Raw genomic sequence first — 27,231 nt, 5'->3', positions numbered from 1 at the left:
TCGCAAGCGCGTTAGACCGCTCCTTCTCGACCCTTCCCCTTTGAATCTCCTCTGTACTCTTCATTGGTTAGATGTACGTCTTTGCTGCATTGCGAATCCAGTGTACTTTCTATATATTTATTTACTTATTTATTTATTCACTACCAGCATCACCTGCTTTCATAACAAGCATAGAACGGCAATCATTCGTGCTAACCACGGTAAAATGCATAACTGGCTGCCACTGAGGCATTCTTTGGAGTGAAAGGATTCGTTTCTGTGGTTGTATGTGCAACAAAAGAATAATGCAAGACGCCTTTCGGTTACTTACTGCCCCTAGAATTTGTCCGGACATGTACTTCCTCGCGCTGCCCTGATGTGGCCATTTGGCGTGCTGAACAGCTTTCTTTTCTTTTCTTTTTTTTTTTTTGAGCCCAGCTCTTTGGCGCCCGTTCCTGCGTTTCGCGTCGCCGTCTGCGTTGTCCCTCGTAACCAGCTCCGCAGCCAGGGCAGCGCACGCTCCTGCCACCATTCGCCGCTGCGTGTCCCCCCCCCCCCCCCCTACCTTTTTCCTTTGTGGCGGCGACGGTGTTTTCCGGTGTAAGTGGATCGCGGTGCATACATCCTAAGCCGAAACGCAGAGCCGCGTTGACTTGACTCGCTAGCGGCGTCAGCGGCATCAGTCAGTCGCTGCTATCTCTTCGCTGCGCAACGCTCCTACAGGTCCATACGCTGCATTACACAAACTCCTGATCCACAAAGCTTCCTTCACGACAGTCAAGAACTGTTAGTGGAGTGTTTCTTGAAGAAATAAGTGCGAAAAATAAAATAAAAAAGTTGTCTTTGCCTCAATCTATCGAAAAGCTGGAACAGCCAATGAGATATGCTCAAATTTCGCATTAGGAAGTAACGTAATCGTCGGTAATTTTTCTGTTGTAATAAAAGTAGAAAAAAAAACGCGCGCGCTGATATATGTGGGTGTGCGTACTTTCCTTTTCATAACGCGCTGACCGCTTTCTTTTTTCCCTGGTGGGGGTGGGGTGGAGGCATTTCCATTGAAACACGAGGCTATATAGTGTTGACGGTAAGCTAACCGCCCCTCCCCCATTTTTGTTTTTATTTAGAATAGCAGCTTGGGCGTGTTGCTTATGCATCTTGAGGTGACAGCGCGGAACGTGGACGGGAGCACAAGGTCAGAAGACGACACAACGAATGGATTGATGTTTTAGATTGAGCTCCTTGTGCTATATACAGCAACATGAGCAGGTGGGCTGAAGGCGAATGCACCAGCGCTGGTAGTAAGCGTACATTGGTAATGGTACTCCAGCTACAATAACTACCGCGAGCTCTAGTTTCAAGTCAGTCTGCGCTCTTGTTGCGACATTTTTAGCTATAAGGTGCGTTGAGAAAGCGGACTGCCATACCAGCAGCACTCGAGAGCGTGAGTGCAACATATTTCTGAAATATATTCAAAATATATGTAATGCCTCCCTGAGGGGTAATGTAAATAAAATAAATAAATAAACATATTCTGAGCAATAAGACGACCAGAAAAGTGCGACATCACGAGCAGTTATCTAAATATGCGCCGCTTTGCAACTAGCACATGTGTTTCTTGACAATGATTTCATAATTTGAAATTTGCCAGCCCCGGAATTCTTTTGACATGTCTGGGGACCGTACAATAAGATACCCTTTTTGGTTCATCTGCGGTTCCAATGAATAAGGGGGGGGGGGGGGGGGGGGGGGGGGGGGGGGGGGATCGCCCCATTTAGACAAGTACTGGCGAACCTACACCGTTTGCAAACATTGTCCCCACGAATGTGTGAAGGGTTTGTTTCATCATTGATGGAAAAAAGAAAAACAGCCCGAGGAAACAGTACGGAAAATCAAAGAACTGACAAACATGGCTGTCAATCCTCACATCCTTCTGTAGGTAAACCCTCGTAACTGCCATAAATAAAGCGGGTACTCCAAAGCACTTTCCATGCGCCGCGACAACGCCGCCGTCACGGCAGGCGTCGCAAAAGGGGAATGCACCTGCATGTTCGTGGTGCAGGCTCACTCACCCTCTCGTGCGAACTGAGAAAATTTGAAAACCGTGAAGAAAACTATTCTGTGAAGAAAAGAAGCAGGGGGAGCTAAGTGGACTTCAGGACGAGAAGAACGGAGTAGGGGACAGCCGCGCGGTCCCAACCCCTCGCTAGTTTTCGACGCGTGTAGCACGCGCCAGATATCTGGCAGGGACAGATCACAGCATCAGAGCTCGCGATGCACGCATGCGCAGACCGGCTTTGGCTGACGCGTGCGACGACGTTAGCGCGGCAGTGCATGACGCATGTGTGTTTGGAGTCGGGGCTTACGTATTCCAGTAGTTCCCTTCACCCCACGCCACTTCTACTCCCAACATAACGCAATTTTGGATGTACTTTGGGGAAGTGGTATGCCTTTATACTTTCTTCAATAGCCACACTGAGACAAAAACTTGACGAATGCTAAGCAGCACAGGCATCGGAATGTATTCATTTTCATGTTAGACAAAACATTTTCCCAGTGCATGCCCAGATTATTTTGGTCAATTTTGGTCAATCTAGTCTGAATTTACTAGCTTTTGTAGGCTTACAAAAAGCGGCTATGAGCTTTAGGCACACTGTCTCTCTGCAATGCTGTTTCTTGGGCTAGTTGGAGTTTGCTCATTTTGACAAAGCGCAAAAAAAGAGGCAGGGATGGTCGAGAGACATGGGACAAAGCGCTTTGCCTGTCCCTCGTGCCTGTATATTTTTAGCCCTTGCCCAAAATGACCAGTCCCTGTCCTTCTCTCTTCCTCTATCATGAGATCAATCATGGTGGCAATTCGTTGACCTCACCCCAATGTTTTGTTGTTTCACTATGCCATGCAGCGTTTCAGCAGGATTAGAGTTGAACAATGGCAGAGCTGGTTCAGGGCCACTTGTTGCACCTAACCCTTATCCTCCTGCTTTTTTTGTCCACACAAGAACTCCTTAGAATGACTTTCCAATCAGTCGGCTGAAGTATGCTCGCGAACGCTCAAGATGCAAGTTGATAGACCCTTGAAGCAATTTCTCTAAACCAAGAAAATGGCAGATGCTGCGAATATTTATGCAGTTTCTTCTGCGGCGATGCTGTTTCAAGTCATTTTGTTTTTTGAACATTATGTTTCCATTCCCTCCCATTAATTTCCGATTTTATCATTGCAAAGGAGTGGAAATTTGTTTTCCTATCACTAAAAAAAAAAAAAAAAAAAAAAAAAAAAAAAGTTGTCTGCAAGGCGTGGTCGCCATTTGTTATCTGTGCACAGCAAAAATGGGTGATGTTCGCTACACGTGGGAACGAAGCTATAGCGATAACTCGACGCGGTCAACTGTGGGTTTCACCGCAAGGTCTGGACATACAGCTGTCTACATCGAATTGACGTGGTATTGTTATCAAAAATCATTTCGAAACGGATTGAACAGGTTCAGCCCAGTTCGTGAATGCACCTTCGTGCAAGACTCAGGCTCCTATCTCCTGAGGGAAGCAACAACTGCTGCCTTGGTAGATATTGCCGCGTGTCTTCTGCGTGTTTGCTTGGAATTGCTTTCGCACTGCTAGCTGTGCTACTATGCTTATATTTCTGAATCTTTTTGAGTAAGCCCACGTGGCTCCTTGATGCTAAGCAGTAAGGATTACAACTAGCGTTAGTGTTTCGTTTTATTTTCTTTTACTGCTTTGCATGTTTGTTATCGGAAATGCTTTCAGTAAAAAAAGAAAAATGCCGCTGGTGACCTCGACGTCAAAACTGCGCGCCGAATCAGACTGTCATGTGATTTCCGCTCCACACATCGTCGCATATTTCATTTCGGTGGTGTCAATCGATATTCACCCATTCGGAGGCAAAAATTCTGAGCCTCCTCTACTTACTTTACTAAAACTAACTGACGTGTTCGAAGGTGTGAAGAAAACGATGTCCTATGTCGAAACCAAACGCGACGTTTATTTACTTTTTTTTTTTCCGGTACAAAACCGGAATGAGGTGCAAGAAACACCCAAAAAGCTTGGAATTTCACTGCGATGACTAATCGGGGATGACCATGTGCGCTTGTAAAGGGAGGCTGTCATTGTGCTAATAAATACGTTCGATTTTTTTCATTGCGGCAGTCTAAAAACAGTGGCGATGTGCGTGTGCCGCGATGGATATCAGTACTCTGTTCTGCACGACCGCCCGATACAGACACGCGCTTCATTCCGTCAACCCACCACATGCACTAAATGTCCGCGAAAGCGTTTACGGTGCATTGCATGATAATAATAATAATAATAATAATAATAATAATAATAATAATAATAATAATAATATTAAAACAGACCCCTGGCCTTGAAACATGAATCCACGGCTTCGAGGCTTACTATTTTGAGCATAGCGTAGACGCACAGAGAAGTAGAGAGTGCCGGCTGTGCACGCGCATTAGCCCTACTTGGCCCCACTAATGCCACTGCGTGTGCGCCGAAGGAATCCGGTAATTCGGTTTACATGTAGGCAAGCACTTTTCTCTTGTCACAGTGAAATGCGCCCAGCTGCCCTCTCGGCGTCACTTTGTTTATGTTACGCTGTCTGCAGTCGAAACTTCTCTCTTTCCACGCAGCGTAGTGTGGTGAACTGTCCCACCTTTGCGAAGATGTCCATACACGCTTCGTAAGTGACCAAATACAATTAGACAGACGTACAACGGCTGTTACGTTTCATTATCGTTTCATTACGGTGATTATCGGTGATGACGTCTGGTTTTTGATTATCTATGAGCACATATTTGTAATGTTTATAAGCATGAAAAGCACTGAACCAAAACAGTGTACATTCTCATTTCAGCTAACGCTCGACATTCGGTTCAGCAGCATCGAATTCCTTCGTTTCTTTTTTTTTTTTTCATCTGTACTCCGTATGCGACGTCGTCCTTTTGAGTTGTATTTCTTGTAGCGGCTGCGAAGCTACATTCAAAACGGTGCTTTCCGAGAGGACAGCTGCACCTAAGCACACGTGTGCCACTGAAAGCTCTAGGGAACAGAACACGCACCAACGGAGATGTGAAGGAGACAACCACTCGATACCGCCGGCCGAAACTATTTATTTTGGTCTACTCTCCTATTCCTTTTTCGACCAATATTTGAGAGTCGCATGACGCACATAGCATCTAAACGGTGGATCATACGCGTGGTATGCCAGCTGGCGTATCGTGATGTCATGTGCGAGCATTTTGCCAGCACACCATGCAGCATAACGTGGCGATATCCGTAGCACTCGCTGTCAAACACATACCGTAAAAACCCGCGTATAATACGAGTTTTTTTTCCAACTTTCAGCGTTCCAAATTTCCGCCTCGTATTATTTGCGGATCCCAACCAAAATGTCGAAGTTTTGCGAGAAGTTTTGGTTTTGTTGTAGCCGCGTGGCTACGGCTTGGCTTTGTTATCGATGTGCGGCTACGGCTTGGCTTCGTTGCCCTAACGTGGCCGCACCCTGCAGTGGCCACGACGTCGAGGTGTCGTCTCTTCGTTGTTGAGTCGTCGAGTGCGCACAGCATCAGCGCATGTGCTCTCGTGCAAACCACGGTTCGCGAAAAAGTGCACGCTTTTTTCTTTAAGTGAACGAGCAAGATGCCAGGGTCTCGGAAACAGTACTCGGCTGCTTTTAAGAGAAAGGTGATTTTAGTTGCTGAAAACATCGGCAACAGTGCGGCCGGGAGGCAGTTTGGCGTCACCGAGGGAAGCATTCGCGGATGGCAACGACAGAAAGAAGCCCTTTTCGCGTGCAAGAGAATGCGAAGAAGCTTTCGCGGGCCAAAGAATGGCGCATTCCCGGAAATTGAACTCGCTCTGACGGAGTTCGTACGAGAACAGCGAGCATCGCATCTAGCTGTGAGCGTAGAGCTTATGCAGGCAAAAGCTAGGGAGCTTGCAAGGGAAAAGGGAATTCCGAGCTCCGCCTTCAAAGCAAGCAAGCACTGGATACATCGCTATATGTGCCGTGCTGGATTCTCGCTACGCCGGCGAACCTCGATTTCACAAAAGCTGCCCGAATCCTTCGAAGAGCTGCTGGTGGCTTTTCAGCGCCACGTGATTTCTTTGCGAAAGACCAAAAACTTTCAGCTGGGGCAAATAGGCAATGCTGACCAGACGCCGGTTTACCTGGACATGCCATCGCCCCTCACCGTCCATGAGAAGGGCTCTAAACAAGTTTGTATCCGGTCTACTGGAAACGAGAAGACGCGGGTTACAGTCATGCTATCGTGCACGGCAGACGGCCGCAAGCTCCCGCCCTATGTCATCTTCAAGCGCAAGACAATGCCGAAAGGTGAGGAGCTGCCGAAGAATGTCATCGTGAGATGCCATGAAAAAGGTTGGATGAACGAGGATCTTGTCCTCGACTGGGTGGAGTCAGTGTGGTGCAAACGGCCCGGTGCACTGTTGTCCTTTCCATCCATCCTCGTGCTGGACGCGTTTCGTTGCCATTTGGCCGACTCGGTGAAGAGGCTGCTAAGCGACTGCCGCACAGAACTTGTTGTGATTCCGGGTGGAATGACATCACAACTTCAGCCTCTCGACGTTTGTGTCAACAAACCCTTCAAGGACGCAGTCAAGCGATGCTACGCGGAATGGATGCGGTCAGGTGAGCCTGCAGTGACGCCGGCCGGGCGGCTGAAGCGAGCATCGCCAGCCACGCTGCGCAAATGGATTGTGGACGCGTGGGCAAGCATCCCAGAGGAGCTTGTGCGCCGTTCGTTTAAGAAGTGCGGCATCTCAAACGCCCTCGATGGCACAGAAGATGAGTACCTGTGGGATGATTTGTCCGACAAAGAAATTTCCGAGGAAAGCGCTGCTGAAGATGAAAGTGATTGAAGTGTGAGGTCCGATTTCAATAAATGTCTTGTTTTTTCTCTCTCGTATTATATGCGGTAAAAACTTTTTTTTTCCATTTCGGGTCTCCAGAATTTCACCTCGTATTATATTCGGGTTCGTATTATACGCGGGTTTTTACGGTAATGTCTACATTTTGCGAGAAATACCACTGGACCAACTGCGCGCACGGATGAAGAACCTCGTCCAAGCAACCTGCAATCTGTCAAGGCATGTCTTAATTTTGATAAATTTGCACTTTTGTCGCCAGCCGAAAAGCAAGCCTGATACATGTAAATTTACCGGAAGATTCTGGGCACTGTTTGGATTTTGCTAGCGTGAGCCTGAAAAAGTACAGGGCCAGAAGCATAATTCAGGCCGCACACAATGCAGGGGTGCAAAGGGTGATGCCGTGACCATTCATTCCTTTCACTCCACTGACACTCCCTGCTTTCCTCTATATCATGAATTGTAGCCTCTGCATCAGGTGAGAGTTGTCAAAATTCTTCCTCTATGGGATGTTTGAAACCGGATCTGCTGCAGAAAGAAGTTGTTTGGACAGGCAATGAATTTTTGAAAAGTGTGACACTTGCCTCACAAACAGCAATGCAAATAGCGACAAGCAAGACACTTCACAGCACAAAAGTAGTATAGGTGGGTTGCTGAAACCTAGAAGTCAGCAGAGCAAAACCCCTTCACCATGGCAGCCAAACCTGTTTTGAGGGCAGAAGTTGGGTGCAGCGCAGAATACTTCTATGTCCAGCAGAATTCCTTCACTATTGAAGCCTGGAGGAGGTAGGGGCAGGGGAGGTGTTATGAATGGCACTCACAAATGGAGGGGTTTTTATGACAAGAAGAAGAGGGGTGCAGGAAATGTAGGTGGCCATTATTACCACAACTGCACCTGTTTTGTGCCCCCAAAACAGGTTTGGCCGCCATGGTGAAGGGGTTTTTGCACTGCAGAGAAGCTGACTTCTAGGTTTCTTGACTAGCTTCAGTACTTTGAAGGAGTGTAGTCACGCGCGCCTCTCCTGGCAATTGAATGAACTCACACTTTTGCTGCTTTTACCTAGATGGCGCTAGCAGTGAAAAACCTTTAATGACCGAATACAGGTGCAAATACTAATTATCACCATGGTTTGTGCTTCTTATTTTAACTTTATTTTACAGTAATACAATATTAAAAAAAAGCCAACTCAAACAAGGCTCACGTTGTTGAGTATGACGGCCTTCTCGATTGAATGTCGTGTACGAAAAATTGATTATATTTGAAGGCTCAGTATAATCATGCTAATTGTATAAAGCGCAATTTGCGATCATAGTTCACAAATAACGACTATTCTAGTTTCGCCATGCATGATTCCTAGGCTGTAGAATGAGCGGTTTTTCTGGTCAAGCTATGCGATGTGAGGCAGTATTACGGAAATCTTCAAATTGGAAAGGTTAATTAAAAACGAACTAGCGAATAAATTTCGATGAAACTTCGTACACTCAACTACAGTTGAATCCCGCCACAACGAATACCGCCACAACGAAATTTCCGCGACAACGAATAATTTTTTATTCCCCGCGAGTATCCTATAAGAATTAATGGCCTAAATTTCTCTGCACAACGAACCATTTTTGCAGAGCGTTTCCGCTTCAACGAAATTTTCGCGTTCAAAATCGAAACCGAAACTAGTTTTATTGGCGAGAAGTCCAAGTCAAATCCAAAGCCACATTAAGCATGAAATCACGTGATTGCAGTTCCGCCATTTTGGTTTTGTGTCGTGGTCGCGTTGTTCACTCGCTGCCTTTCTCTTCGACAACGACGAGTTTTCATCCGCAGGACACGATGGCAACGCAAGTGAAAAAACGCAAAACTCTTTCCCTTGAGCAAAAAGCTCAAATAATCGCCCAAGCAGAAAGCAGAAGGAAGAAAGCGGCAATTGCTGAAGACTTCGGAATTCCTGCAAGTTCGCTGTCAACGATTCTAGGCAATAAGGACAGCGTGAGAATGGCACTTGCTTCAGGCACATCCTCGAAGCACAAAAAGGTGACGCGGCCCCTCCATGAAGAGTTGGACAAAGCAGTGCATGCGTGGTTTGTGGATGCACGAGCCAGCAACGTCCCCCTGTCCGGAAGCATCGTCCAGCAGAAAGCCTTGAACTATGCATGCCTACTTGGCATTGATGATTTTAAAGCCAGCATTGGCTGGCTAAACCGTTTCAAGGCCCGCCATAACATCGTTGGAAAAGTGTTGTGCGGCGAGTCAATGTCAGCAGACGTGGACGGAGCAGCTGCTTGGAAGGCGAGTAACATGGCCGGAATTTTAAGCAACTTCGCGCCTGCAGACATTTACAACGCCGACGAGACCGGGCTATTCTACGAGATGTTGCCGGCTAGGACGCTCGACTTCAAGGGGCAGCGCTGTCACGGCGGCAAACACAGCAAAAAACGCATCACAGTGCTGCTTTGCACAAACATGGATGGCTCGGACAAGCGTCCGCCGTTAGTCATAGGCAAAAGTGCCAAGCCGCGCTGTTTTAAGGGAACTCGTAGCCTACCTGTGCAGTACAAGGCGAACAACAAGTCATGGATGACCCGCGCTATTTTCACCGAGTGGATGATGGCATTCGACCGCGACATGAAGCGGCAGGGCCGTAAAGTTTGCTTGCTTTTGGACAATTGTTCAGCGCATCACTCCGACGAAGTCAAGCTCACTAACACGGAGCTGAGGTTTTTCCCTCCCAATTGCACGTCTGTCTTACAGCCTCTCGATCAGGGCGTGATTCTTAGCCTGAAGCGCGCTTACCGCGGGAGGTTAATTCAGCGGCTGCTTTTTAACACTGAAACCGGCCGAGACACGAAGGTGGACTTGTACGTGGCACTGCAGATTATGTCTGCTGCCTGGAGCACACTGGGGCGCTCAGTAATTGTGAACTGTTTCAGGCACGCCGGATTTGCCGAAGGTCGACCCGTACACTCTGCTGGCCTAACACCAGGCGTAGCCCTGTATACATGGACTCGACAGCACCGGGTCGGGTAAGCGTCGAGTAAGCGAGGTCACCATTACTCGACCCGATTGGTGTCTACAAGAACTCGCTTTCTAGCGAGTAAGTATCGCAGCGGCGCGTAGCGTCGAGATTTGCAGTTATTGTGCAAGTTTCTTACTCGTATTTGATTCCGTTGCCTTTTACTATCGAGAGCTTCGATTATTCTTTTTTATCGTTGATGAGGGCTAAAAAGCATTCAACTTCGCTGACGCTCCTCGCCGCTCCGGTTGCTTTTTAATCCCAGAGTTCGCCATAACTCGACTCGCTGACTCGACAGCGTCTACATGCTTTTAGACAAGCGGGTCAAGCGAGTTAACCTACCCCCTGCAAGCGAGTTAACGCGACCCGCTCCGCGGCTATTTTACTCGACCCGACTGGGTATACATGAACCCGACAACTGGTTTTTTACTCGACAGGCTTACTCGACCCGACTGTCGAGTCCATGTATACAGGGCTACAGACGACGACGAAGAGGCGTCACCGGCTCCGGGGATCGCAGCCGCCTGGAAAACGCTGGGAGAAATAGGAACCGTGCCGCCTAATCTCGAGCTCGACGAATACATCGGCGCTGACGCTTGTGTTGTTGTTCACGAAGATGTGAGTGATGAGCAGATCATAAAAGCTGCCCGGAATGATAAGGACTCTTCCGATGAAGAAGACGACGACGTACAGGAAGCGCCGGCTGCGGCAACCGCCGTACAGGTGATGGACGCTTTTGATGTCATCAGGAATTTCGTTGCTGTCCGAGACGACGATGTTGCAATGGGTTTGCTGACCGAGTGCGAAAATCGCGTGACGGCGTTGCTCGCCGTGAAGCGTAAGCAAACCAAGCTTACAGATTTTTGGCATTAAACGCCTTTGCTGCTGCTTGGGCAATTCTTTCTGCGTTTCACGTCAAATTTTTGCGATAACGAAGTTCGGCGAGAACGAATTTTTTTTCGTGCACCGTGAATTTCGTTATAGCGGGATTCAACTGTATTATAATGTGCGCCCGAAGTGGTAAAAATTTTACTGCTGTGCACGTTGATAAAGCGCAGATATTCGTGCCCAAAATAGCCAAACTTTACCATGTTTAAAAGACTGCCGATCAAAGACTGATTAAATTAAAACTAATTACGCTTCACGTTTCATAACATAAGTACCCATTCTATGTGTAGGCCAAAGGAAACTGTTCTAAGTGCAGCAGTTTCTTCAGCAAACTAATCCGAAGTAGGGTATATCAACGACGCTAGCGAATTTGTCATCTGCAATACCACCTCTCATGCAGTTGATAATGTTGGCACACTAAAGCAGCGCACATCATTTGACAGAGAGTATATTAAGCTTTCGAATGATGCCTACATTGTGATGTTCGAAAAAGAACAACGCGCAGAATGCTCACGCAAACATTGCCTAAAATGGCACATTCGCGCTGCCGGAGTGGGACCCCCGCCTTAAGACATCGAGAATGAATGCGTCCATGAAAAAAAGAAAAATATTGTCTGTTGAGGACAAAATTGCTATTCTGGACGCCGTTGCTGGAGGCGAAAAAAAGAAGGATATAGCTGCCAGGTTTGGAATCCCAGCCAGCTCTCTCTCTACCATACTCAATGCGAAAGATGCGATTCGTGGTGCAACGGAGTCTGGTGCTGACGGCAAAAAAAAGAAGCTGAAGCCATCAACATATGCCGACGTGGACAAAGCGGTGTTCGCATGGTTCATGGACAAGAGGGCAAGAAATCTTCCGATCAGCGGCGCTCTCTTGCAACAAAAGGCACGGGATTATGCTTGCATCTTGGGCTTTGACCTAAAAGCGAGCAACGGATGGCTGCAAGGCTTCTAAAAGAGGCATGGCATCGCTGGAAAGATGATAAGCGGCGAGTCCTCGTCTGCGGACAGTGATGCTGCCAATTCTTGGGTTGAGAAACTTCCAGCAATTTTGGAGCGCTACGACGCGTCCGAAATTTACAACTGTGACGAGACTGCTCTTTATCAGTTGCTTCCAAACCGCACCCTCAGCCTAAAAGGTGACGTCTGCCACGGCAGCAAGCAAAGCAAACTTCGCATAACTGTTTTGCTATGCGTAAACTCAGACGGGACTGACAAGCGCGTCCCACTGATTATCGGCAAGAGTGCCCGCCCCAGGTGCTTCAAAGGAACGCACCGGATGCCCATGAAATACGCAGCCAATACGAAAGCGTGGATGACGCGGGCTATATTTGGTGACTGGTTGAAGGCATTTAATCAAAAAGTCAAGAAGCAGAACCGTACCATTTGCTTATTCCTAGATAACTGTGCTGCGCACCATGTTGAAGGCCTCGACCTTTCAAATATTGAACTGCAGTATTTGCCCGCTAACTGCACTTCGCTCATTCAGCCCCTCGACTAAGGAATTATTAATAGCGTGAAGTGCAGCTACCGACGTAGACTGATTCAAAGGCTGCTTCTTAACGTTCGTCTTCAGCGGGAAATGAAAGTGGACATTTTTCAAGCAGTTGAGATGCTTGAAGCATCGTGGCGAGAAACGGGTGCGGACATTATTGCCAACTGTTTTAGAAAAGCCCGCATTACAAAAGAAGTTCAGACTGCACAAGCTGACGATGAAGAGGAGCGCTTGGAGCCTTCATCGCCGCCCGATCTCGCCGAAGCTTGTGGTTTATTACGCGTGAATGGAGCAGCCCCGGATGACGTGCAGCTCTGCAACTTTTTGCATGCGGATGACTGTGCCGTGACTTCTGAAGAGATGTCGGATGAGGCGCTGGTGGAAAATATCCGATGTCAGACCGACGGTGATGGACTCCCAGAGGTCGAGCCACCATGTGCTATGCCTTCAACGAATGAAGTCTTGGAAGCCATCGACGTTTTGCGCCACGTCGCCGGCTCGCTGGACGATGGTGGTTCAGCTTTAAGTGCTTTAATGACCTACGAGCGATCAGTGGTGCCGACCCTCGTCAACAAACAGTAAAGCAAAATCACTCGTTACTTCTCAGTGCAATAAAAGCGTTTTGGGCGAGTTCACTAGCCTTGATTTTCAGCTTAGTTTCGTTTCTGTATTTTTCGTTATATCCAGGTTCAACTGTAGTCTATTTTTCGTCGCAAGGTTTGCTTACTGCAAACAATCGCTGCTATTCCTATGATCATATGCCCATTTATTATCGGCAGCAAAATTTTACGATGCATGTTTTAAAAAAAAATATTGTAGCGCTGTTTCACTAAATAAGTTGACAACCAATTTATTAGTATATCGTTGTCTTCAAGTGGGACAGGTTCTTTCATACTTGCATTAACCTCAGGTGACTGAATCTAAATAGTTCTTTACCTGGCAGCATCTCGTAAATATTTGCCGCAAGGAATATTATCCACTTGTTGCCCAAAGTCTGTCGTTGTTGCACGGGTATTCAGTTTTTCCGGTCCCTACACTACAAACACAGTGTTCGGAACTCGCACGAAAGGCTGTCAAAGCGAAACATTTTCTGTTGGGGCTTGAAATTCAGAAGCTGCTCGTCTTCGCCCAATTGAGTGAGTTGCAAGTGGAACAGTGTGGAGTAACACACGCCCATACCCCCGCTGTTAATCTTTTATCTTCTGTTATTCATCTCCTTTTGGTTATTTTTTTGTTAATGCAAACAACTGAGTAAAAAAAAAAGATCGCGTTAACCGCGGCAGCTCTTAGCAGCTAAACTGCGGCCGGGGGAAATGAAACGATCAGGGAAATGAAGGAAAGAAAGGGGCGAAAGAAGAAAGAACAGGGAAAGAAAGCACGTCACTCACATCAGCTAATCGGCTTAGATACTTTGCGGCTATTCAAGACGCACTGTGTGCGAAAGACCGCAACATGTGCGCGCTTTCTCCGTAGAATGCCCTGCCACCCCCGCTGCTATCCCCGCGTCCCCACATACCAGACAGGAGAAGCCGCGCAGCGCGTTCCGGTTCGAGGCTATTTTCCTCCTCGCCACGAAAACGGTCTATAGACCAACACCGTGTTTACAAACAAAGGGGGCGCTCGCGGCGTCGCAGCCGACTGGGGGTGAAAAATAGGGTTAGCGCCCATAAGAATACATGGAACCGAAATATTTCTAAGCAGTTTTCTCATTTCACGGGAACACCTGTGATGTCGTCATTCGGTACAAAGCAACTATGAACATCCTAGAACAGATCGTCAAAATATGAAGTCTCATTACCGAGGCGAAGTATCTTTAAAATACCGCGAAACATGTTGGGGTGCGAGTTTGGGAGAGCGACTCGTAGAAGTACATGTAAACACAACTTACCGGAACATTTTTTTCATTTCACAGAGCATCAGAAGTGATGGCTGGTCGTTAAACGTTGACCAGCGCTTTGAAGAAGTGTGTGATAAAGTATGGTGCGTCATTACGGAGGCAGTCTACTTTTAAAACTCCCTAAATAACCTGTGTTATGAATCAAGACACCGCCAAAAGGCAAGCTGGGTGTAGCTAATCGCGCAGTTTTGCTTGCTGCCGCATAGGGTAAATAAGCTTGATAATACTGTCGCTCCAGTGACACGTGCTAGACAGAATTACATTTAAAAAACAGTTGTCAAACGCCATACGTACGACAATATGAACCGAACGAGATTCGCGCATTGCAGCAGACGACAGCGTAGCTGGTGGTGCACCGCAGCCGCCTCCAGCTCCGGAGCGTTTGCTAGCAACAGCGGGTGGTGCATGGTCGTCTGCAACTGTGCGTGGTCAGTTTATCGTGCTGTGAGCGGTCCTGCAAGTCGTCAGACTTGCATTACTTGCAAGAGAATGTCGTGTGTCATGCAACATGACGTCGGGGCATCGTACAAGACCTTCACCAAAAAATTAGAAGGGTTCAACGCTGCTGAACCGAGCAAAATGTTGCGGTAAGTTGTGTTTACATGTATTTCTATGTGTCGCCCTCTCAACTCGCACGCCCGTGCGTTCCGCGGTGTTTTAAAAATACTTCGCCTCGGTAATGAGATTTCACACTTCCACGATCTATACCAGGGCGTTCATGGTTGCTCTGTACCGAATAACGACATCGCAGATGACTCGTGAAATTCGAAAACTACTTTGGAATATTTCGCTTCCATGTATTCCTATGGGCACTAAGCCTATTTTTCACCCCTATTTTTGGCTCCGCCGCACCAGAAGGCAGCAGCGACCCGCTATGAAGGGCAAAGCCACCACAGCAAGCAGACACTCCACCATGCTTGTTGACAACACCGCATTTACCAGAGTTTACAGTCGCCATCTTTACCAGCACTCCACGAATACATGCAGAATTAAAACACCTTTTATTTGTTTTCTGCAAAGTAACTTGAACATTTGAATGTAAAAATCTGAAGTGCATGCCCAACCAATCAGCGAAGCAGCGCCCAAGTGAGAAGGAAACTTCATGTCCGTTAACGAACTTCTCCGTCTTGTGTCGCTCACATCGGTGCCAAAACGCAGATTATTGAAGCGGATTAAAATATTAAGGGGGGACGCGGGCTTTGAAAGTCAAAAAATCGCGAAAAAGTGGGCTTTTTAAAAAGTACAGTACAACCTCGATAATTCGAACTCGGTTAATTCGAAATCCCGGATAATTCGAAGGTTTTCTGCGGTCCCGTATTTTCCCATGTAAATTTGGCCGGATAATTCGAACAGGCGGCCTGCGCCAGCCCGGTTAATTCGAAAATTTGGACTGCTATGCGGCAATGCCTGATCCATGTTTTGTCGCAAACCCGGCGAAACGACGGCCCTACGGAGCCGCGAGGCAAAGCCACATAGTAATGGTGATGATTTATAGGCGAAGCGCCCCAGCCGGAGCACTCTCTGCACAAAAATCGGTCCACAGTGCGCCGCCGAAACACGCGCCTGCAGAGGAGAAGACGTGCTTCACTGCAACACGGCGGGCATACCGGTTTTTATCACGTGACCTCGACCCCACTCCATCCCTTGGTGTGCTTCGCCCACTCTTCCCCCGTGCCTCCGACGCTGCAAGTACGCTACCACCACCGCCGCGCCAGTCTCACCTGCGCCATTTCTTTGTGTTGTGCGCTGTGGTTAGGGGTCGGCTACTGTGCCGTTTTTTTGGGCGGGACTGTGCAGAGGTGCTAGCTTTGTGACCGTAGCAGTGCAGAAATGCCAAAGTACAAGACTTTAACACTGCAGCAGAAGTTCTGCTTGATCCAGAAAGCAGGCAAGAGCCGAAGACCGAGTTGGCCAAAGGATGAGTCCAAGAGGATGAGTCCAACGCAGTCGGCTTCGCCGAGTATATCAACATTGAGAACGAAGAAGAGCAGACTGGCTACTCTGACTACCCCGAGCACCTGCTCTTGGTGAAGTTATCGGATCGCTGAACGTTATCCGCAGTTTTGTTGAGTGCCGCGGTGGAAGTTCAGAGATGCTTCGTCTATTTGACCAACTCGAGAGCATGACCTTAGGAGCCGCAAACTACCAGACGCGGCAAACCAGCATCTCTGATTACTTTCAGTAGTAATTCAAAATATGCAGAATAAAGGTAACACGTTCCTGCAACGAATTTTTTTGCCCAAGTCTTATTTCTTGGTGTGTTCGGTTAATTCGAAAACCCGCTTAATTCGAAGATTTCTCGCGGTCCCGATGACTTCGAATTAATGAGGTTGTACTGTACATATCTCGGCTGTATATGTCATAAACTACCTTTCCTATAATTATAAACGCCCAATTCATTGTGGAACTGCTTTAAATTAAATATACAACAGGGCGCGGCAGCCCCAGAGTCGCAAGCGAACGGCAAAAGTACCCAAACTTCGCGCGCGCGCCATTTCTCTGCCGCTGAACCGAGCGCCGCCATCTTGGTCTTGTTTTGTTTGTGAATGCTTGCCCTATTCCATATTGCCTTCACCGGCGGCGTCCGCGGCGTAGCAGAAGCGTGGCTCGCTTGTGATTGGGGGCCTCACAGGGATTGTTGAGCTTCCCGCGGCTCGAATTCGGGCTGCGATTGGACAAAGCGCGCGCTCCGTGAGAACGCGGGGGCTCGCACGACTGCTATTGGCTGCTGCGCGCGCTGACCCCTCCCCGGCACGTCGTCTGCTCCGGCTGCCTACTGAGCTGGCGTTCTTTGTGCGCTCGCTTCACGTTTCACCATTTTGAGACCGCCGTGATCATCGCTCGTTGCGAATTCTGGTGGCGTGTTTTGAATGGTTATGAGCACTTTGTGGATTATTGCACGGACGGCCACGATGCGGGCTAAGAAGTTCAAAACACTGCATACGTCGCCGTTCTGTGAATGCCGTCCGAATCGCGAAGTTAGCGAAAAGCGTTGCCAACGGGCGCAGAGATGCTTCTATTAGTGCTGCTTCTGCTACATCACTACTAGACCGACAGCGCTGACACTTCCAACTGCGTATCTTTCGCGTCAATGTAAGGAGCCGGCGTTTGAAGCGTGCCTGCTGTACCAACCATATCAACCTTGGCGATCTCGGCCTCCCGTATCGCGTCTGTCATCGCAAGCGATAACGCGTCGTCAGCGTCGTCCGCTGTTCGCATGAAAATGCACTTTCCGAGGGAATCGGGGAGGTGGAGGCACAACGTGCTGCTGTGAAAAACAAACTTTAGACTTGAAAATACTGTTTTAAACTTCAAGGGCCATTTTCTCAGAATAAATTTTTTTCATGGTATGGTTGCTTATTCCCGCAGTATTTCTGGAACCGCTAATCGGATTCCCACCGGGTTTTTTTTATTGTGTGCCTGAATAAATTTCCGAGGGCAAGACAAGCTCATTTTTTCAAATTATTGAGTCTGGAATTTATAATAAACAATCAAAATTAGGCTAATTCAAGTCCAATTAGTGGCACTAACCTCAATGCACTGCTAAAATTTTTCGGCACGGAAATTGAAAAAAAGGGCTCTGTCGTGCCCTTGGTACCTATTCAGGAACCTTCATAATGAATTTCATAGTGTCAACACATTTTGCAAGTTCACCAGGCATGGAACAAGGAACCCATGTGAACCATTCTGATATACTTCTCTAACTTGAGTACCAATGTGTGCAGCTCCATGAAACTTTGCAGTTATTCAAATGGCTGTGCCATGAGTCTACCCTGATAATTTCAATTATCTCAAAAAGCAACAAAGTTGGTATTCAAAGGTAGCCTCCCCCTTAAGGGGGGAGGCTACCTTTGAGGCGCTATGATTTTGGCATTATGATTGGGCTTTGGGGCATTGGGAAGGTGTAAAGAACTATAGAGGCCAGCTGAAATTAGTGGTCTGGTGAACGCTACTGAGCCCCTTTATTGCCTACTAACAAAGATTTAAATGTGGACAACTCAGAAATAGAAAACTCCAGCCAACAAGCAGCTGTAAAAAAAAAAAAAAAAATACTGTGGTTGATGCCTCCCCCCCCCCCCCCTTCCCAAAAAAAAACCTCCAAAATGCCTCCTGCAAAACCTATCTGCACGGCATTAAGCATGATACTACAGCACCTAACAATGTTCACATTTGATTACGGCTCCCTAGCAGCGGCTCCGCACTGAAGGACGAGAAAGCAAAACCAAGACAGAGCAGCCACTCACTTGAGCTGCTTGGTCCTCATCTTCTCTGCCTTCTTCTTGTGGATGTACTCCATGAGGACACGCTTGTTCTTGAACACGTTGCCCTTAGCCTTCAGGTACAGGTCATGGTAGCTGTAAAAAGAACAGAGATCAAAAATCACTCACAGGAGCGCTGCAAAGTAAAATCCGAGGTTGTCACTGGAAATCACCAGCAGTTCAAAAATAACATTTCATTTTCAAGATGCAACCTTTTTTAAGAACTTGCACTCTCCACATAGTCATAGCTGAGAATGCATAGCTAAGGAAGGTAGTATGAAGCATGTTGCAGTGAAGAGCACAAGGCCAGTTAGAACAACCCGGGGTTCATATGACACGGCAAAACCCGGCAGTACAGTATAATCTCGTTACAATGGATCCTGTTTCAACGGATATTCGGTTATAACGTACCGATTTGCGATGACTTCGCTTACTGCAGACTCGGCTACAGCGGACATTCGGATACAATAGACTAAATTTTGGGTATAATTTCCCTCCTATACAATTTTTACAGCGGACTTCTTTACTCGCAGATATTCCAAATTCAATACCTTTCAACTTCAAACATCGCTTGGGAAACTTTCGGGGGGGAACAGCGCCAGCAGCCTCCATGGCCAGCAGGATCAACACAGCCGGCGGCCATTGTGATGCGGCCGTACTTGGCTTGGATTCGGCCAGATTGAAATTGGACTGGCTTTGACCATTTTTTATCGTGTTTTTGATAGAAGGAGGGATGATTTGCTATGATGTGTATTACCTCTATGGCTACGATTACTCAGAACTTATAATTCCAAAATACTTTAAAAAAAAAAAATGCCGTTTGATAGCGTCCCCTCGGAATAAAATGTTTTGTGGCGTTTACGATCAGCACCATGGTAACGGATGGCTCCCATTGGCTCCAACGTTTGTTCTGAGCGGCCTGTCATCCTGGCGTTTCCTTTGTCCTGTCAGCCCCTGTGCGTGCGGACGTTACGCTCAGCGCCGTTTTTCAGCGCGGCGTGTGCTTAGTTTATTCTGCCAGCCTGTGCGTCAGGACGTTAGCGTGATAGAGCCGATTGCATTAGCCAGTGCCGTGCATCCTAAACCACCAGAAACGACAAAGCGCAAGCAGATTTCCCTGAAGGATAAGCTTGACATCATCGAGCAGGTCGAGAAAGGCAAGAAGCAGGTGGACGTTGCCATGTCTTTCGGCTTATCGAAGCAAACTGTGAACTCTATCATGAGCGCCAAGAAGGCAATCCTGGCAAAGAAAGTCTCGAGTGACTTGCAGCCCAAGAGGTTTCGACTTCGCGAGGCTTTATTCCCCGACGTCGAGGAGGCCCTGTGCTGTGGCTTCGCGACGCCCGTTCGCGAAACATACCCGTGAACGGTCTGCTTCTGCGGAAACGTGCAGAGCAACTAGCTGTTGTTCTCAACCGAGAAGACTTCAAGTGCAGTGAAGGTTGGCTCAACCGATTTAAAGTAAGACACGGAATCGCCTTCAAGTGCCTCTCTGGCGAGTCGGCCAGCGTTGACGACACTGTTGTGGCCGATTGGAAAGCAGAGGTCCTCCCAATGCACCTCGAAGGCTACGCACCGCGTGACATTTTCAATGCCGACGAAAGCGGCATACAGTACAACCTCGTTAATTCGAAGTCATCGGGACCGCGAGAAATCTTCGAATTAAGCGGGTTTTCGAATTAATAGAAATAAGACTTAGGCAAAAAAATTTGTTGCAGGAACATGTTACCTTTATTCGGCATATTTTGAATTACTACTGAAAGTAATCAGAGATGCTGGTTTGCCGCGTCCGGTAGTTTGCGGCTCCTAAGGTCATGCTCTCGAGTTTGTCAAATAGACGAAACATCTCTGAACTTCCACCGCGGCACTCAACAAAACTGCGGATAACGTTCAGCGATCCGATAACTTCACCAAGAGCAGGTGCTCGGGGAGGATCGTCGGTGTCGTCGTCGCAATCGTCGCTGTCATCGCGCATGTTCGTACCAGCAGTGATCTCACTCTCTAAGTCAGAGTAGCCAGTCTGCTCTTCGCTCGCAATGTTGATATACTCGGCGAAGCCGACTGCATTGGACGCATCCTCTGCGCAGAGCGCATTGATGCGGTCGCAATACTCTGCTCCTTCTTCGTCAAGAGTAGTAGTACATGGGTGGTCTGCATCGGCATCAACAGTGCTTTCACTGGAAAAACCAGCGTGTTCAAAACACCGCCTGATCAATGTGGGCTCCACTTGTTTCCAAGCGTACACCATGAGGCATATGGCTCCGAGGAGGTCGATGGAGTACTCCTTGCCATTGTCGTAGCAAAGGAGCATGCGCTTGAGCCGGTGGTACCGATAAATCTTCCTAGTGTGGTGAATGACGCCTTGGTCCATCGGCTGTGAGATCGAAGTAGTGTTCGGAGGTAAAAATACCATCCTGATGGCCTGGAGATGTGGGATGTCGCCATATGCCGGGCAGTTGTCGACGGCAGATAGTACATTCCTGCCCGTGACCGCGAACTTGCGGTCAAGTTGCCGCACGTACTCTTCAAATATTGCACCTGTCATCCAGGCTTTCTTATTGTGCCTGTAGACGAGTTCATCCTTTGGCGGCAGCCGCGCATTTCTGAAGCAGCGAGGCTTCCCCGTCTTCCCGACGACCAGTAGCGGCAGCTTGTGTTTACCGCACATGTTTGCGCCGAACAACACAGTAATCCTGTCCTTGGCCTGTTTCCTACCCTTGATGGCGGTGTTCTTCACTGCGAATGTTTTTGTTGGCAGCATCTTATAAAAAAGTGCAACCTCGTCAAGGTTGTAAACGTAGTCTGCACCGTACTCGCTAAGCAGCGGCGCCAATGTGTGGTTTCTCCAATCCTCGACAACGCTCTCGTTAGTGCTGCCGCTCTCACCACAGACGGTGAGAAAGGTTACATTATTGCGTTCTTTAAAACGGCAAAACCATCCATTGCTGCACTTAAATTCCTCGTGCCCAAGTTGTACAGCTAGGTCGTTGGCCTTCTCCCACAGTAGCGTTCCATTGACGGGAAGGTGGGCAGCGTTTGCTTTCTGCAGCCAGCGAAGCAGAGCAGCTTCCACATCTTGATACGTGGGAGCCCGCACTCGTGACCGCTTCGAAGAATAGGTCTTGCCGTAAGCCTCTAGTATTTTTTACTTGTTGCTCAATATTGTGGACAACGTCGAGAGGGCCACGCCATGCCTTTTCGCCAACTCGATCTTTGAACAAGCGCTCTAGCCTGCTTTCTGGATCAAGCAGAACTTCTGCTGCAGTGTTAAAGTCTTGTACTTTGGCATTTCTGCACTGCTACGGTCACAAAGCTAGCACTTCTGCACAGTCCCGCCCAAAAAAACGGCACAGTAGCCGACCCCTAACCACAGCGCACAACACAAAAGAAATGGCGCAGGCGAGACCGGCGCGGCAGTGGTGGTGGCGTACTTGCAGCGTCGGAGGCACGGGGGAAGAGTGGGCGAAGCACACCAAGGGATGGAGTGGGGGCGAGGTCACGTGATGAAAACCGGTATGCCCGCCGTGTTGCAGTGAAGCACGTCTTCTCCTCTGCAGGCGCATGTTTCGGCGGTGCGCGAGGTGCACTGTGGACCGATTTTTGTGCAGAGAGTGCTCCGGCTGGGGCGCTTCACCTATAAATCATCACCATTACTATGTGGCTTTGCCTCGCGGCTCCGTAGGGCCGTCGTTTCGCCAGGTTGAAACATGGATCAGGCATTGCCGCATAGCAGTCCAAATTTTCGAATTAACCGGGCTTGGCGCAGGCCGCCGGTTCGAATTATCCGGCCGAATTTACATTGGAAAATACGGGACCGCAGAAAACCTTCGAATTATCCGGGATTTCGAATTAACCGAGTTCGAATTATCGAGGTTGTACTGTGTTTTATAAGTTGAGGCCAGGGAAGATGCTCTGTTTTTCCGGAGACGCGTGTCATGGCGGCAAGTCGAAGGAGCGGGTTAGTGTTCTCTTCTGCTGCAACATGGACGGGAGTCAAAAAGAGAAGCTGCTGGTAATAGGCAAGTCTCGAAGACCGCTATGCCTGCGGAATGTGCACCTTGCCATTGACTGGGATTATAATAAAAGCGCCTGGACGACGCAAAGCATATTCAACAGGTGGCTGCTGGATTTTGACAGCAAAATGCAGAAGCAGAAGAGGAATGTGCTGCTCTTCCTTGACAATTGCTCAAGCCACATGCAGCTTCCACAGCTTCAGGCCACAAAGGTGGCGTATTTTCCACCCTGCACAACGTCTAAAGCGCAGCCTATCGACCGGGGCATTGTGCACTCAGTGAAGTCGAGGTACCGCACACGCCTTGCTGAGCGTTTGCCTTGTGACATGCAAGCCAAGCGAGACTCAGTGATTGACCTGAGATTTGCAGTCCAGGTTCTTCTGTGTGGGCGCAGATTCAGCCAACTATAATAAACTGCTTTAGAAAAGCAGGTTTTCCAGTCAGTGACAGTGACTGCTCAGACCCCATATTGCCGCAGGAAGACCAACCAGATCCAGGTCTCTGGGCAGCTGTTGAAGGGGCCTTCGGGAACCAACAATTCTCGGACTATGCAACTGCAGATGACCTGGTGAACACGGAGCAGTTAACAGATGAAGAAATTGTCGCTCAAGTCCGCAGAGTGCCCACTGCAGATCTTGACATAGAAGATGAAGAGGAGGAAGGTAGCGGAGGAGTTGGAGCTGAAAAAATAACTTCTCAAGCCTTGGAATCCATCCAATGCCTGAAGAAATATTTTGAGCAAGAGGGTATGGCGGCAGATGAAGTTAACAGCCTTGTGATGATGGAGACACGCATAGTGTCCAAAGCTGTTAAATGTACAGTACAGTCAAAGGTGACTAGCTTTTTTAAGAAGGCTTAGAGACAAATAAATCTATTCTTTGGCTATATTTGTCGCTTGTAGTTCCCTCTGGTTATAACAGACTCATTTAGTGTCTACATAAAAGTCTGTTGTAACAGTATTACTCTTACTACATACTTTTACAACAGACCAAAATCTTCACTTTCAAGGTCTGTTGTAATGAGATTATACTGTAGTTGGACAGCACTGTTATTGCCAGCATAAAGGACATGCAAAGCGACAAGCGAGAGATATTGCTTCTAGAAACAGGTTTAAGGACAAGGACATTGCTTAAAACAGGTGCCTACAGGTTAGGCTACCATTGCATGCACATGCCAAATTAAAAAAATCAGCGCAACAAAATATAAATCCCTATTCAAGACAGTCGGCAGACACCTCTCTACAGACTATGAATGCTCTGAAATTTACCCCAGCAATGTTAACAACCTAACCTCAAACTCAAAACGGGAACAAGTCAGTTGAAATTCCACATGCTTGGTGGCATTTCAGCAGGGGGAAAAAAAAAGCTAAAACAACTTCACTGCAAGAGGTCATAACCACGACTAAAGACAAGTCAACAATACTAACAGGTGTTTGTCGATCTTCTTGGCCTCGCGGTACTTCTTCAGCAGCCTCCTGAGGACCCGCATCCTGCGAATCCAGATGACCTTGCGGGGCATACGGGCATTGGCCGTACCCTTCCTTTTGCCAGGGCCACAGTGGCGCCCCTTGCGGCGAGCCTCCTGGTTCTTGCGGACTCGGGCACGCGAGTGCACTGCCACGGGCTTGCGGATGATCAGACCATCCTTGATCAGCTTCCGGATGTTCTGGCCTGCAACGCCAAGGCTACCACTCTGGAAGTGCTGTCTCAGCTGCCTAGCGTAAATACTGTGTGGCACTGCTTGACTAACAATGACACAGGCGTGAAAAAGTACTGGCAGAAAAAAAAAAAAAAGCAATGCATAATAAAACTCAAATGAGAACAGCAAAACGGAAAGATTTTAGATGAGAGAGAACGCATACTAGAGAACTTGATTTTCTCTTCGATGTGTGAAAGCTATTTTGAGCATTAGTGAGCCTGATAGTGTTTTTAGTTTACCACAGTCTAATAAAACTATAGTTGGATACAGGTTAAGAAAAAAAAGCGGCAAACAGCCCTCAAAGGCCCTCCAGCCAGTGGCATCGCTCCAAATGTGTGACTTAACGGCACACACAGGAAATGAAAAAAAAAAAAGGCATTTTTTTTAGAATAAGGGCATAGGCTAATAGCTCAAGAGTAATTACCGCACCCCTCAGCTGTGGTGCTCATTGTCGCCCCGCAATTACCCTATTTCTCTAACCGGTTGGGTCCCCTTAGAACTAAAACTAACCTTATAGTGCCGCCTCAAAGGGCTCTATGGAGGAAAAAAGAAAACTCGTTTTACCTGTTGTCCTCAGCATGATGAGCAAACTATAGTATCGATCCAATTGAGCAAAGCTATGGGTTTTTGCTGAAACTTTCAAAGCATTTAGAGCAAACTATAGTATCGATCCAATTGAGCAAAGCTATGGGTTTTTGCTGAAACTTTCAAAGCATTTAAGAACTATTTGCCAGCGCGGACTCACTCGAAGAAACCACGTTTGTAGCGCTACTCATAGGTGCAAGGCGGTCGGCCGTGACCTCATGGTAGGCAGCTATTGGTTGGAGGGGAGTCCTTTGATAGCTGGATGCCGCTTTTTTCTTTACCTGTATCAGACTATAGTCTTGCAGGTTTTTTCTCTCATCCTTGGTTACCTTCAGCAAGACAGGCAAGACAGTTCCTTCTGGTACAAATATATTTTTGAAGTTTGCCATCTCTTTGACATAGGTTCTCACGATTTTAAAGAACACTTATCTTGGCACGCCCATTTACAATTACGACTCCCAGCTTGCTTAGAAACCGCAACCAGCATTTCCATCTGGAAAGTCGAAATCATTGGCTCAGGTGCACGCATTGCAACACACTGCAAAGCAGCATGTTTTCACTGGTCGCCCCCAAGCCCTCAGAGGACAAAGGCAACAAAAATTTCAGACCAAATAAAAGCAAGCAACTAAGGTACTAATGCCCATGCAGTTTCCTAATCTGTCATGTTCTACAAGAGCTGTGCATCACCAGCATTGACTGCTGCCAGATGTGACAGCGTTTCTGATCATCTTTCACAACTGCCTCGTTCATGCAGTCCACAAAACAAGTTTCATTAGACTGTGAACGTCAACGTCGCTTATAATGGCTGTTCAGAAGAAAAACGGCCATGTTAGGAATAGATGCATGCAGTTTTCGGGACAAATTTTGGTCTTAATCTAGTCCTCATATGCAGCTTGTGCTTAGAGGAGGATTTCTCAAGGTGACAATGTCGGCAGTAACATTGAGGGGTGTTCATGAATCCCAACCAACCTTTGCGAGGAGCAGTTTTCTTCACTTAATGGAGTGGAGGAAAAAAACACTGAGATAAAGCATGTTTGTCAATTTCGGCTTAAGTGAGCGTGGCGACAATATGAAGGCCGACAAACGCTAACGTTACATTCAACACAACTTAAGAGATGAGGCTTAGTTCCGAATGTTGCCGGAAATGAAATATCGCAACATGGCACATGCATCACAGACAGTAGCAACTGATCTTTCGTACTGATGCATGGCGCAATATTTACTGTAGCTGCGGCGACAGCTAGTGCAAAATTAAAAATAGCTGTTCACATTACCATCACAAAACAAGTCCAGCTGCATTTCAAGGCATGCATAATGCAGCAAACGTTAAAATATGAACATGAAACGTGATTGCGAGTCTGCGCTATCTCACTTTCGATCGACGTATTACCGCCTCGAATGCCCAAATTTACAAGATGCATATAGAAAGAGACCGCACTAACTGCTAGCAGCAGATGCGCTTAGAAAGTTCTTTTTGCTACCTGTGAAGCACGATATGACCAAATGAAAACGTTAGTCACTCAACTCTACCGGAACACAAGCCGCCACGCGTGTGGCAACCGGTTTCAAGATACCGGCGCACTCTGGAAGTAACCCACATTACCAGGCGCTTATTTGGATAATCCACATTTAACCACGTTAATATAATGAGAAACAACTTCATGCCAACACAAGACGTAAGCAACTATGTATGCAGGGGTTCACTCACGGGAGTTAGAGTTGGCGATCTCATTGGTCTCGTTGGGATCCAACCAGACCTTCTTGCGGCCGCATTTGAGGACGGCGGCGGCCAGCCGTTTCTGTAAGCGCAGCGTACTGCGAAAAAATCATGACAGCAGGTTACCTTTAAAGCTTCGCGAACACCCATCCCCAGAATAATGCATACTCTTGCACACCATGGTAAATGTGCTAGGGCTCACAGCTAAGCCTAGCGCCACATCATGTGTCTCCGGCTTTGCGGCGAACTATGTTTAATTCGATCAGTCTTACTTCATTGCCATCATAACTTCAACGGGCAAACATAGTTACCGCATTTAAAAGGAATAGCGTGACCCATGACAGCAACTTTACGCGTATTTCAGAGACAAAACAGGGAGACAAGTTACCTCATGCTTGCAGCAAAACCACGCGCAGCCTGAAAGGAGGAGACAACGATTAGGCTCAAAAGTTGTTCCTCCGCTCAAATTGTAGTCCTTACATTTTTGGAAACAAGCCAACGTTATACATAAAAAAATAAACTATAGGTACCAAATTTAATATTCTTAACTACACACAGGTTCATAAATGCATGCAAAGTTGAACTCTTTTTAGAATAAATTTCACAACAGCAAGTTTCTGTTTTGTTTTTGTGTTCATCCGCACTTGTAGACGCCGCACAAATATTCCGCACAAAGACGTTAACCAGTAACTTAGCTGCTATATGAGCATAATTTTAAATTAAAACCTAAATGTTTTGATATAATGAAAGTTTTAGACTGAGGACCAAATTTCTTCGCGTTTTTGTCGTTTGGTG

At 47.5% G+C, this 27,231-nt stretch overlaps 1 protein-coding gene across 1 annotated transcript in view; it reads right to left on the bottom strand.

Annotated features, from left to right (window-relative positions):
- Positions 1 to 26,971, bottom strand: part of RpL19 (ribosomal protein L19) — a 30,978-nt gene extending 4,007 nt beyond the window's left edge. The window contains exons 1-4 of the mRNA XM_084602864.1: positions 26,825 to 26,971; positions 26,428 to 26,534; positions 23,863 to 24,106; positions 18,409 to 18,519 (exon numbers count right to left, since the gene is read on the bottom strand). Coding sequence (XP_084458990.1) covers positions 18,409 to 18,519; positions 23,863 to 24,106; positions 26,428 to 26,534; positions 26,825 to 26,829 — 467 coding nt within the window. The 5' untranslated portion in view covers positions 26,830 to 26,971. The remainder of the gene's footprint in view (positions 1 to 18,408; positions 18,520 to 23,862; positions 24,107 to 26,427; positions 26,535 to 26,824) is intronic.
- Positions 26,972 to 27,231: the final 260 nt, after the last annotated feature.

This window comes from Amblyomma maculatum, chromosome 4, assembly GCF_055883805.1.
Source record: "Amblyomma maculatum isolate TAMU_Amacu chromosome 4, ASM5588380v1, whole genome shotgun sequence".
NCBI classification, from domain to species: domain Eukaryota; kingdom Metazoa; phylum Arthropoda; class Arachnida; order Ixodida; family Ixodidae; genus Amblyomma; species Amblyomma maculatum.
The sequence above is the reverse complement of the archived record's forward strand: the minus strand, read 5'-3'. Positions and strand labels throughout refer to the sequence as shown.